Source organism: Chenopodium quinoa, unplaced genomic scaffold (assembly GCF_001683475.1).
Source record: "Chenopodium quinoa cultivar QQ74 unplaced genomic scaffold, ASM168347v1, whole genome shotgun sequence".
NCBI lineage: Eukaryota > Viridiplantae > Streptophyta > Magnoliopsida > Caryophyllales > Amaranthaceae > Chenopodium > Chenopodium quinoa.
The window spans coordinates 5,210,116-5,223,864 of NW_018743510.1; the positions used below are offsets into that span (position 1 = coordinate 5,210,116).

Here is a 13,749-nt window from a genome sequence, read left to right on the forward strand (position 1 = left end):
TTTCAATATGCTTCTCAAATTCCGATCTATCAATTACTTCCGCTTCAACGTTTTCAACTTTCCTTTAAAAACAATTAAAAATAATTAGAATACAACTAACATTAAATAGAGTGCAAATATAAAGGGATAAGATGAACATAAACTATAATGGATACATATTAGAACATAATACAAATCTTCAGAACATAAGAGAAAATTTTAGAACATAATGGAAAACTTTAGAACATAATGGAAAACTTTAGAACATAATACAAATCTTTAGAACTTAAGGGAAAACTTTAGAACATATTGGAAAACTTTAGAACATATATATATAGGGGAGGGATCCGGTAAGAACCCCTCCTTATGTAAGAACCCTAGTTATATAAGAACCAATCTCATCCGTAGGATTAGATTAGGATGAGCGGTCAAGATTAAAACAAAAAAAAAATCCCCCAAAACCCTCCCTAAACGTTCATACTTTTCTCTCTCCTCAAACTTTCAATCCTCTTTACTTTCTCTCTCCTCAAATCTCAAAATCTAGCCCAAATTGCTGCAAAACAACCTAAATTGCTCAAATCAGGTACTTTTTCTTTGATTATGTTCTAATTTTATGAATTTCACATGATATTCAATTCGATTTTGTGATTTCAATCGCATGATGTTTGCAAACTGGCGATTTTGATTTTTGCGATTTGATTTTCATGAATTTTGCATGAGTTAAAGCCGATTTTGTATGTTTTTCTTTTCGATTTTGTTTAAATTTCTATGAAATTAGCATGATGTTCAAGTGGATTTTGTTTTTACATTCGATATATTTTTGAGTAAGTTTGAGGATAGGTTTTTTTGGATAAATGGCTAGTCATTTTTATTTATTTATTTATTTGCATCTTTTCTTTATGAAAAAATTCATATTATACTGAACGCCCATGACACAACCCAGAGGCCTCGAATTACCAGCACATATTATTATTTTTGAGTAAGTTAGATAGCTTTAGTGTTCGAATTTAGGGTTCAATTTTAGTTCGATTTTTGTTCGATTATTTTGTTTGATTTTTGCTCGATTTTAGTTCGAATTTTGCTTGATTTTAGTTCGATTTTGCTAATATTTTGAATTATTCAATGGGAAAATGTACCGAAGAAAATTCAATAATAGAGCATCTAGAACAGAGACAACATAAAATCAGTTATCATCCCGACCCATCGCTGTCAATTCGTTCATAATACGATGTGACATTACAATCAAAGAGGAATCATAAAAAAGGCGTAAATTAGAATGTTGTCAAAATGACTTTGATCGATATGCTTGATCGCAGTGACATTGCTTGATTTTATGAGGCTGGTGGTTAATTTCTTTGAGGTTTTGTTATAAATTTAAACCAAGACTGAGGCATGTTAATTAGCTTTTCATTAGTAAACTCAGCTAACAGCATATGGTACTCGACTTCTTCCCCATGCTAGACCTTTGCAAGGTTTGACTCCATCAGCAGCAACATGACAATTGGCTTTGGTGAGGATTTATTTCTTTGGTGACTCAGATTCCTTTGTGTTCTCCAGGCCTTTTATGGTCTTATACTTGAGTTTCTCTAGTTCATTGGGTCTTCATTCTACAATCAGCTTGCAACCCTTTCGTTGCACTCCAAAGTGATGAATGCTGCCTGTGTGATTGTGAATTATGTTGACATTTTTGTTCTGCGGTGATGTATTATAGAATCAGCAATTCAGCATATTGGGAACTATGCATTGTATTTCGGATCCTTTTGCATGGAGTTCACTTATATATCGACTGTGCATTTTAATGGATCCTTTAGAACATAGGGGTTGTTAATTGGTTAGGGGTTGTTAGTAGTGAACTTGTGATTGCAGGGCTGAAAACAAACTTTAGAACATAGGTAGAAAAAATTTGGAACATAAGAAAAAATTAGAACATAGGTTGAAATAATTTAGAACATGGGCTGAAAATAAACTCAATCAAACCTTATCATGTTTCTGTTTCATTTGTCTTTTAAATTTCTAGTTTACTCATTCTATTTTGGGTTTTTCACTCTCTAGCATGTTCTAAACTATTTTTCAGCATATTCTAAATTATTCCTATGTTCAAAAATATAATAATAATGTTGGAATGTTACTAATGTTTTTGATTTCTTAATGTTGCAGTAAAATGCAAGGCCAAAATGAAGAAAAATCAGAAGAAGGAGTTACTAATATACAAGAAGAAGAAATTACTTATGTAAGAAAAAGGTAACTAAACTAATGTTCTAAACTTTACCTATTATGTTTTAAATTTTGTTCTAAAGTTTTCCAATATGTTCTAAAGTTTTCCCTTAAGTTCTAAAGATTTGTATTATGTTCTAAAGTTTTCCATTATGTTCTAAAGTTTTCCATTATGTTCTAAAATTTTCTCTTATGTTCTGAAGATTTGTATTATGTTCTAATATGTATCCATTATAGTTTATGTTCATCTTATCCCTTTATATTTGCACTCTATTTAATGTTAGTTGTATTCTAATTATTTTTAATTGTTTTTAAAGGAAAGTTGAAAACGTTGAAGCGGAAGTAATTGATAGATCGGAATTTGAGAAGCATATTGAAAGTAAAAGTGTTGCTATAAGACATAGAAAACTTCCAACAAGGCTTCAACCACCTCGAAAATTGCAAAAAAAGGAAGGAAGAGAAAAAGATCAAGAAGAAGGAAAAGATCAAAAAGAAGAAGAGGGTAATAATGTTGAGGATGATGACAAGAATAATGATAGTAAAGATGATGGTGAGGATGATAATAAGGGTGATGTAAAGATGAAAGAGAAAGATGAAAAAGAGGAGATGGAAGATGATAGTGAGGAGGAACAAAAAATCAATAAAAAAAATCAAACTCAGGTAATAATACTCTTTAATCTTTACAATCTTTATTTTTATGTTCTAAAGTGCACGCTTATGTTCTAATTTTGCTTATCTATGTTCTAATTATGTTTATCTATTCATGGTGAGGATGTGAAGAAGAAGAAAAGAAAGATTGAAAAAGAAGAAGATGGTGAGGATGTCCAAGTAGTAGAAGCTAATGAGCAAGATAAACTAGTTAAGAGGCAACCTTATCAAAGAGTACCTCCTACTCAATTCATGAAGGATGTGTTGATAAATCTTTCGGAAAAACAAAAGCAAGCTATTCGGAACATTGGTTTTGGAGGCTTTTTGGAATTGGATTTACCAATCCATATTAATTCTACGTAAGTAGTAGAATGTTATGTTCTAAAATCATATTCTAAAATCATAAGTATTATCAATGTTATGTTCAAAATTATGATTTGTCATGTTTGAATTGCTATACACTAATGTTCTAAATTATAAGATTATGTTCTAAATTAGTTATGCTCTAAATTTTGTGCATATGTTCTAAATAATATGATTATGTTCGAAATTAGCTATGTTCTAAATTATGTGCATATGTTCTAAATTGTATGATTATGTTCTACATTATGTGCATATGTTCTAAATAATATGATTATGTTGTAAATTACTTATGTTTTAAAGTTACTTCTTGTATTCTAAAATTATGAACTCTCATGTTTGAATTGCTATACACTAATGTTCTAAATTAATTTTTTGTTATGTTCTAATGTATGTTTATTATGTTCTAAAATAGACTTTTTTTATTATATAATGTTCTAAATTATGTTCAAAAGTTTAAATATTATACTAAATGTTTTAATCTTCTATGTTCTAAAGATTGACTATTATATTCTAAATATAGCTGTATTGTGCTTTAAATCTTACATTTTTCATTATAATTCTAGGTTGACAGAAAACTTGGTTACGAATTTTGACACGGAGAGATGTTGTTTGATGTTACCAAAGAGAAAACAAGAAATCTTTTTGGAGGAAATTGATGTTCATTTGGCTTATGGGTTGCCATTGGGAGGCAAAAGGATTGAGCAACCAAATAATGAGTCAAATCTGAAATGGAGCAAGTTTCTAAAAGCTTGGAGAAGCAAGTTTGGCCTCAAAAAAGTATGATGATATAATGTGGTTATGTTTTAAATTTTATGTTCTAAAGTATGAATTTTATGTTATAAATTGTATGTTTTAAAGTGCTTTGCTTATGTTCTAAAGTGTTTTTTGCTTTAAAATAGATTTATTATCTCCATAGGTTTTAATTTATATGTTTTTTTTACCTCTAAAAGGGAAGTCCAACCAACAAGAGATTGATTGACAGAATTCAAGAATTGAAGAAGGAAAAATCAGTTTCTGATGAATTTCTTTGGAACTTTGTGGTATGTGTTGTCAATTGTTGCATTCGATCAACAAACAACCCACAACTATACATTAAATTCTTGTATAGTTGTATGGATGTAAAGAAAATTGCTGAATTGGATTGGTGCACATTTGTGATTGAGCACTTGAAAGATTCTGTAAGTGTATGGAAGAAGGGAAATTCTTACTTTACAGGTCCTTTACCTTTTCTAATGGTAAGTTTTAAATTCTTACCATTATGTATATATATTATTCTTGTTATGTTGAAAATGTGTGAAAAATATTCTAATTAATTCTTAACATGTACTAAATAGGTATTCTATTTTGATCGTCTACAAAGAGGAGGGTTAGAAAAACCAAGAAAATGTCCACTAATTTCGGTGTGGACAAAGGAAAGGATTCAAGTGAGATATAAGTTTGAAAAAGATCATGGATTTGGATATGGAAAACTCTTGGAAAGAATGGAATCAATTGTGGTATGATATTTGTATATGTTTATGTTTAAACACTACACTTTATGTTGTTGTTTTCTAAATTTTATAATTTATATACTAGAAGGCACCAAAAGGAAAAAAGAAACAACCAAAACAAAAGGAAAAAGAGAAGAGAATGGAAAAATCATCAATAGGTTCTAGTTCTACAACTTCTCGAAATGACATGATGGTATGATTTAGTTTATATTGTAAATTATATTTTATGCTCCATTTAATCCTTTTCTGTTAAATTATCCATGTTATGTCCTTTATGTTCTAAAATATTTTTGTGTTCTAATGAAGGGCTTTTTGAGCAAATTTGGAGATTTGGCAAAAACACTTGCCTCGAATGTTAAAGAGATGTATGGCATGTTAGAACAAGCAAAAGATCTTTTTGTTGAGGAAGAAACAACAGGAAAAATGCAACATCTCATAGACAACATATGGTGCAAGTACACAACAAAGGTATTATAATTATGTTCTAAAGTATTTTCTGGTTGTGTTCTAAAGTATTTTCAGCTTATGTTCTAAAGTATAATAAATTTATATAAATATTATGCATATTATGTTCTAAATTATAATTTCTTATTTTATAGACATTCGTGAACCAAGAAGAAAAGAAAAGCCCTTCTATACTCAGCCAAGATCAACATGTCTTCGATGAACCGGCATTTATTGAAGAATTGGATATGGTTATGGATAAGGCATGGAAGAAATTCGAGGAAACAAGGTCACCAAAGTCACCGACAGTTGGTAATTTCACATGTACATGCTTAATTTCCAAATTATACTTATGTTCTATATTAGATGCTTATGTTTTAAAGTACTTTTTTATGTTCTAAAACATGCGCTTAAATCACATGCTTATGTTCTAAATTATATGATTATGTTCTAAATTAGTTATGTTCTAAATTAGTTATGTACTAAATTAGTTATGTTCTAATTGTTAAGCAGATTTGAGATCAAAGGAAGAGGAAAAAGATAAGAACAAAGAAGAGAGAAATGAAGAGAATAAAGACAAAAACTTGTTGATTCCCTCACCAGTAGTTGGTAATTTCACATTATTTTCAAATTCATTTTTTATGTACTAATATTTACTAGATATGTTCTAATATTACTTCTTATGCTCTAAATTTTTTCTGGTTATGCTATAAAGTTAATTCTTAATTTTTTATATTCTAACTATTTCTAGGTTGTCTCCTAATTGTATATATTTCTTATGTTCTAAAGTTACTTTTTATTTTCTAATTATTTTTTGCTATTTGCTATAATACTTAATTTTTATGGTGTAATTGCTATGAAGATTTGGGATCAAAAGAAGAAGAAAAAGAGCTGTACAGAAAAGAGAGAAACGAGGAGGAAAAAATTGAGAAGAAAGAGAAAAGGAATGAGGAGTCACCAAAAACCCCAATTCCTCCAAAAAAGAAGCAACCTTTTGATATAACTCCTCCAAGTTTCAAGTTATTGACCCCCTCACCAGCAGTTGGTAGTTTTACATTATTTTCAAACTTTTTTCTTTTGAAATAATATTACTAGATTTGTTTTAAAATTACTTCTTATGTTATAAATTTTTTCTGTTATGTTCTAAAGTTATTTCTGATGTTCTAAATTTTTTCTAAATCAGATGCTTATGTTTTAAACTACTTTCTTATGTTCTAAATTATGTGCATATGCTCTAAATTATATGATTATGTGCTAAATTATGTGCATATGCTCTAATAATATGATTATGTTCTAAATTATGTGCATATGTTCTAAATAATATGATTATGTTCTAAATTAGTTATGCTCTAAATTATGTGCATATTTTCTAAATAATATGATTATGTTTGAAATTAGTTATGCTCTAAATTATGTGCATATGTTCTAAATTGTATGATTATGTTCTAAATTATGTGCATATGTTCTAAATAATATAATTATGTTGTAAATTAGTTATGTTCTAAAGTTACTTCTTGTGTTCTAAATTTTTCTGGTTATATTCTAGTTATTTCTAATGTTCTAAATTTTTTCCAACTATTTCTATGTTGTGTCCTTATTGTTTCTACTTATGGTTTGATGTCCCAGAAAATCAAGAAGATAATGAAGCAGAACTCACTTACGAAGAAGTGACAGCAAATGTTCTAAATTGTGCTTTTCTAAATCCAGATCATCCACCTACATTGGATGAAGAGGAGAAGCAAGAAGAGGAAAAAGAGGAGAAGAAAGAAGAGGAAAAAGAGGAGAAGAAAGAAGAAAAGGAGAAGAAGAAAGAAGAGGAAAAAGAAGAGAAGCAAGAGGAGAAGAAAGAAGAAAAGGGGAAGAAGAAAGAGGAGGAAAAAAGGAGATCCAAGAGGAGAAGAGAGAAGAAAAGGGGAAGAAGAAAAAGGAGGAAAAAGAGGAGATCCAAGAGGAGAAGAGAGAAGAAAAGGGGAAGAAGAAAAAGGAGGAAAAAGAGGAGAATCAAGAGGAGAAGAAAGAAAATGAAGGAAGCAAGAATGAAGAGAAGAACAAAGAAGAAAAAAATGAGAACAAGAAAGGGTAATCATTTTGTAAACTTTAAAACAAATGTTGGTTATGGTTTAGTTAAATTTTAATTTAGAACTTGGTAATAATAAATTTTGGTTTGATTTGGTTATGGTTTTTGTTATCAATAAATTTTGGTTTGATTTAGTTATGGTTTTTGTTATCTATGTGATATTTTTTAATTGAATTAAGTAGGAAACAAGGAGAAGAAAAGACACGGAAAAAAAGAGGAAAGGATAAGCTTCCAATGTACTTGCGTTCACCTTTCATGGTTGAACATGAAAAACTTTTCAAGAATGTGGACAATAGAAAGGTAGCTGAGTATGCGTTTGCTCAAGGAGATAATAAGTAAGACTTTAAAACTTTAAAATTATATGCTTATGTTCTAAGCTATATGCTTATGTTCTAAGCTATATGCTTATGATCTAAGCTATAAATTATGTTCTAAACTTCATTCTTATGTTCTAAACTGCGTGTTCTAAGCTACGAGATTATGTTATAAAGTACATGTGTAAAACTATATGCTTATGTTCTAAAATAGGTACTTATGTTCTAAACTATATTCTTATGTTTTAAATTATGTGTTTATGTTCTAAACTACATGCTTATGTTCTGATTTTATTGTTCTGATTTTAGGGAGCTTTTGTATGCTGATAACATGGGGACAACGATTACGAGAGATGAGATTCATAGTCTCATAGAAGATAAGCACATGTTGAACAATGTTGTGGATGCTTATGTTTGCCTATTGAATTTTGAAAATAAAAGACGTGGTGTAGACAAGAAGAGTAGATTCTTTTTCAGTACTGAATGCTATGTATGTTTTCGAACTTAAAATTATAACTATGTTCTAAGAGTAGATTCTTTTTGTTTCTCATATAGATTATACTATGCACCTATGTTCTAATTACTTATGTTTTAATTTCTTTTTCTTTTTCAGCTCATATGTTGTACAGAAAAATACTTCAAATCAAATGAAAGGCAAGATGATAGAATGAAGGCTTTGTTTGATAGAATGCAGCAAGAAATGACAACGACCGGAGTAACAAGCTTCAAAAGCATTCAATTGGTAATTTGGTATCTTATTATGTTGTACTTTTTTCTTATTATATGTTCTAATTATTGGTTTTGTTTATGTTCTAATTATTTTTATCTATGTTTTAAAGTATCTACTTATGTTCTAAACTACTTATTTATCTTCTAAACTACTTACTTATGTTCTAAACTACATGTTATAAAAATTATATGCTTGTGTTCTAATCTATATGCTTATGTTCTAAAATGCATGCTTATGTTCTAATTTTGCTTATCTATGTTCTAATTCTGTTTATCTATTAGGTTTTCTTCCCGGTCGTTTTACCAGATCACTACTATTTGCTGTGTGTCAACTTTGTGGAAGGAACATTTGATTTGATTGACAACATATTTCTTCCACCAAATATTCCTTTTCACAATAAATATGGAAATTACCATAGATTAATGGTAAGACATCAAGTTTACATTTTTTTAATTATACTTTTGTTCTAACTTTTGCCTTATATGTTCTACAGTTTTTCTTTATGTTCTAAAGTTTACCTTATATGTTCTAAAGTTTATCCAATTTTTCAGTTGAATGCATTTGCTGATTTCGTTCACTCAATTGACTCAAATATAAAGAGTGACTTTGTATCCTCCTTCAAAACAAGAAACTTGAGTATGTCATGGAAGAGCAATAAGAACAAACATGATTGTGGAGTGTTCCTGTTGAAGCACATGGAAACATATGAAGGAGAATCTGTAAAACAATGGAATTCGGGACTAGAATTAGACAATGTAAGTTTAAAACATAAGATACATGTTTTAAATTAGTTTCGTTTATGGTTTTGGTGTTATGGTTTTAGTGTTGTGGTTTGGTTTGGTTATTGTTTAGATATATTATGGTTTATTATATTTATTTATACTTATATGCTAAATTATATTCATGTTCTAAATTATATGCTTATGTTCTAAAGTATTTCTGTTTATGTTCTAAAAGTTACTCTTTTTTTTTTTTTTTGCAGTTTGACCAAATGTTTATGTTTATGTTCTAAAAGTTACTCTTTTTTTTTTTTTTTTTTTGCAGTTTGACCAAATGAAAAAATTAAGAGTGGAGTATTGTGGGAAGATAATAACAGCAGAAGTAAATGAAGAACGGAACAAAGTGATTAGGAGATCAAAAAAGTGGTCAAAGGAGAACAAAATGGATATATGATTGTTAAGATCTTAAGTTTATATTTGTAGAGAGATATTTGCAAAGAATATAACAGTAATTTTTTATGTTCTATGTATTTACCTGTTACAAGAAATATATTGTTGAATCATATTAAATGCTAAAATTTTAATATAAAATATATCATATAAACTTATATGCTAAATTATATTCATGTTCTAAATTATATGGGTATGTTCTAAAGTATTTTTGATTATGTTTTAATAATTATATGCTTATAAAGTTAGGATATTAGAATATATTATTATATATTAATTTTGACTTAAAACTTAAAGTGTAGAACATTAGAACATAAGAAAATTAAAAAAAAGTAACAAGAAATGACAACAGCCAAAGTAACAAGATTCCAAAGCATTCAATTGGTAACTTGATTCTAATTATATCTTATTATGTTGTACTTTTTTCTTATTACATGTCCAAATTATTGATTTTGCTAATCTTCTAATTATTTTTATCTATGTTCTAAAGTATTTGCTTATGTTCTAAACTGGCTGCTTCTAATCCATTACTTTTGCTTTATTTTTCCTTTTGAATACAATGCATACACTCTTTAGTGCATATCTAAGAAGGCATATGTAAATCAATGTTAAGAAACTTGAATAAATAAAAGTTGATTAAAGCAAGATTCAACTAAATGTTGTTTAATAAAGGTATCTAAAATGCTTGTACTATCATTACTCGTAGTTCAAATTGACTTAATAAAACAACTTATAATTACGAAAAGGGGGGAAGATGAAAAGACAGGAGATGTTATAAAACATTATAATCAACTTTAATTAACATAAAAATTGATAAGAAAAACACTAGTAGAGATACTCTGAATAATAATTGGACAAAAAAGAAATAAAAATATATTGTTTCTAAAAGTAAATAAATTGAGTTCTTATATTTTAAGAATTACATGAATAATATTTTACGTGCTAGTAAATGAGATATTGTTTCTAAATATATAACATCTCATGCAACTGGATTAATAGTATATTCACCAACCTGTAAAGAAAAAAAAATAAAACAATATTAGAACATAAGCACATAATTTAGCATTAAAAAATGTTATAACATGCCATTTCTATTAGTTTAGAACACATGATATTATATAGAGTAAAAACTTTAGAACATTTAAAGAAACCTTTAAAACATATAAAGAAAACTTTAGAACATATAAAGAAAATATTTTGAACATAAAGAGAAAAGTTAAAATATAAAGGAAAACTTTAGAACAAAATGAATAACTTTATATTCTAAACATTAGAGCATATTAAATTACACTAAAACAGAAAGAATAAACATTAGAACATAGAGAAAACACTTTAGAACATAGAAAAGTAACTTTAGAACAAAGAGAAAACACTTTAGAACATATTGAATTACTTTAGAACATATATGAATAACTTTATGTTCTAAACTTGCTTAAAACATAATTACTTTAGAACAAAATAAATATAAGAAAATTAAAAATAAAGTTTACTTACAATATCACTTGACTTTTCCAGGGCAATTACGACTATCATGATAACCAAGCTCCCCACATGCTCTACATAATCTCTTCTTCTTTTGACTTTGTTCAATAGACTTTTCTCTGTCACTCTTCATTCTTTTGTCACTATTTGGAACATGAACCTCATTTGGAACATGGACATCATTTGGAACATTTACCTGATTTGGAACATGAACCTGATTTGGAACATGGACATCATTTGGAACATTGACCTGATTTGGAACATGAACCCCCGTGCCTTTGTTCTTCGAAATTTTAGGAGGTTTGATTAAAACATTAGAAGGTAGACTAGCTCCAATAAGCATTTCAATGTCTTTAACTTTGCTCGAAAGATTGTTGCTTCCATTTGTTTTCTTCTGTTCCAAATCTACCCTCATGGCTCGAAGTTTTTTGACAAGATCACTAAGATCATCTTCATTGTTTTGCACTAAACTCACACAAGCATGAATTTCAGACCACAAATCATTTAATAACATTTTCTTATCTACTGCATTAATACATTCCTCCAACACATTACCCTCTAAATCAAAAATGGGCTTCTTATAAGCCATTGTACACCATCTATTTAGAATGTAGGCCTTGGGAATTTTTTCTAACATCCTTGCCTTCCACACCCAAATCATATGCCTACAAGGCACACCATCACGTTCAAATTTTTTACAAAAACACTTGGTATCAAAGGTAGTTGGATCAAAAACAACATCAAAAGTCCTCCTTCTAGTTCCTTCCCTCAAATTGAAAATGTAAAGCTCATTGTCCTTCTTCATCTCCTCAACACCACAATTAAAACATCCAATTTCAAGCTCATATTGAAATTCATAGAAAATTGTTGTTGTAAACAATTCAGAAGCATCTTTCTCTAAAGGAATTGGAGTCTTACACTCCGGACGCTTATTCTTCGAATCATTATCCATTTTATTTTGAGTGTGCCTTTGAGCATCCAATGCACATTCAAACCTATAGAAAATAGAAATTAACTTTAAAACATAGAAGATAATTGTAGAACATAGAGTGAATTACATTAGAACATATAAATATACATGACATGTTTATTATGATCTAAATATTATTAAAACATAAAGAGAAAAAGAAAACATAAAAGAGAATTATAAAATAAATAGTAAAACTATAAAGCATAAAAAGAAAACTTTAGAGCATACAAGGAAAACTTTAGAACATACAGAGTAACTTTAGAACATATATAGACAATTACTTATTACCTCATGTAGAACTCAATCAAAGTGAGATGGGGATTTGTGAACATAGTGAAAAAATTATTTTCACTTTCTGATCTAGATGTGGTTCTCATAATGCCACCCAAAAATAAATCTCTGAAATACGCTGGAATCCACATATCACGTATGTTGTACATGTATGCCAACCATTCATGATCGTTCAAATGGAATTCTGAAATAACTTTGTTCCACTTTTCTTCAAATTCTGCCGGCTCAATCTCTAAATGCCAAACACATGAACACAGTTTTTTCAAGAAATCAGTGTCTTGGGCAATCGCCCGACCTACTTTTTCAGGCACCTTTTTCATAATATGCCACATACAAAACCTATGTTCTGTAGTTTGAAAAACATTACGAACAACAACTTTCATTGCAGGGTCTTGATCGGTAATCAAACACACAGGCTCGTTATTTCCCATTGCTTTAAGAAAAGTTTTGAAAACCCATTCAAAAGATGATATATCCTCATGAGCTACAAAAGAAGCCGCAAAAGTAACACATTTTTTATGATGATCAACTCCAGTAAATGGACCAAAGATCATATTATATCTGTAACATACACAAATTATTTATGCAGAAAATAGAGGTAAACTTTAGAACATAGAGGTAAATTGTAGAACATAGAGGTATACTTTAGAACATTAAGGATAAACTTTAGAGGATAGTAATTTAATTTAATTATTAAACGTGGCAGTAATATAGTTGTTTTAAAACATAATGAATTACTCTAAAACATAAACACTAAACTAAAAATATACAATGTAGCTTTAAAAACTTATAAGTAAACTTTAGAACATATAGACATAATGTTTAGAACATGATGGATATTAGTTTAGAACACAAAGAATAAAGTGTAAAACACAAAAGCATAATGTTTAAAGCATAAAAGCATGATGGATATATTTTAAAGCATAAGGTAGAACATTAGCAATATATGTTTAGAACATAAGGCATACATAGTTTAGAACATAAAGAATATTTGTTTAGAACATCAAAACATGATGGATATTTGTTTAGGAACACAAGGCATGATATTTAGAATATAAGAACATATGTTTAAAAAATTAATATGTAAAAGTAAAATATTAATTACATTATGAAAGAAATTTATATTTAAAACATCACCTGTTTGTTTTGAATGTGGTATCAAAAGAAACCATATCACCAAAAAGTGCATAATTTTTTCGACAGATTGGATCAGCCCATAAAGCTCTACAAAGTCTATCTTCTTCATCAACATCATAGGAAAAAAAAAAATGCACTCCAGAGCAATTTCTTATTTTGAAAATTATCCACAAACATTTGGGCATCTGATCCATCAATAAAAGCCTTCAAATCTCTATAAAAAATTTTTGAAATCTTGTTTAGATGCACCAACATTATCATGTGATCCAGCTAATTCTTTCATCATAGTATAAGACCTCACAGGACCAACATTTACCTGTTAGAAAAAAAAAAATATTACTAAGATTAAGAATTAACTTTAGAACATAGTAAATCAAAACAAAAAAAAAACATTATTTAGTACATAAAAATAAATCACCTTTGAATTATCAATAATCAACT

General features: G+C 28.6%; 3 protein-coding genes across 4 annotated transcripts; 2 read left to right on the forward strand and 1 right to left on the reverse strand.

Moving 5' to 3' along the window:
• Positions 1-1,649: 1,649 nt before the first annotated feature.
• On the forward strand, positions 1,650-4,077 carry LOC110739791 (DNA ligase 1-like). The gene is made up of 4 exons (XM_021920274.1): positions 1,650-2,220; positions 2,511-2,853; positions 2,974-3,200; positions 3,768-4,077. Exons 1-4 carry the CDS (start codon positions 2,141-2,143, stop codon positions 3,985-3,987), a joined length of 870 nt encoding a protein of 289 aa, XP_021775966.1. The 5' UTR covers positions 1,650-2,140; the 3' UTR covers positions 3,988-4,077.
• Positions 4,078-7,379: 3,302 nt separating this feature from the next.
• LOC110739794 lies at positions 7,380-9,570 on the forward strand. Its single transcript, XM_021920277.1, has 6 exons — positions 7,380-7,550; positions 7,839-8,019; positions 8,143-8,271; positions 8,541-8,684; positions 8,811-9,014; positions 9,304-9,570. Exons 1-6 carry the CDS (start codon positions 7,450-7,452, stop codon positions 9,430-9,432), a joined length of 888 nt encoding a protein of 295 aa, XP_021775969.1. The 5' UTR covers positions 7,380-7,449; the 3' UTR covers positions 9,433-9,570.
• A 787-nt stretch (positions 9,571-10,357) lies between these two features.
• Positions 10,358-13,530, reverse strand: LOC110739792 (protein FAR1-RELATED SEQUENCE 5-like). 2 transcript variants are annotated; one of them, XM_021920276.1, is made up of 4 exons: positions 13,309-13,530; positions 12,169-12,732; positions 10,923-11,905; positions 10,358-10,440 (listed from the first exon to the last, which is right to left on the reverse strand). In XM_021920276.1, exons 1-3 carry the CDS (start codon positions 13,500-13,502, stop codon positions 10,927-10,929), a joined length of 1,737 nt encoding a protein of 578 aa, XP_021775968.1. In that variant the 5' UTR covers positions 13,503-13,530; the 3' UTR covers positions 10,358-10,440; positions 10,923-10,926. The 2 variants fall into 2 exon arrangements, with proteins under 2 accessions (XP_021775968.1, XP_021775967.1); XM_021920275.1 differs by lacking the exon at positions 10,358-10,440 and having other exon boundaries at positions 10,840-11,905.
• Between the last annotated feature and the right edge of the window lie 219 nt (positions 13,531-13,749).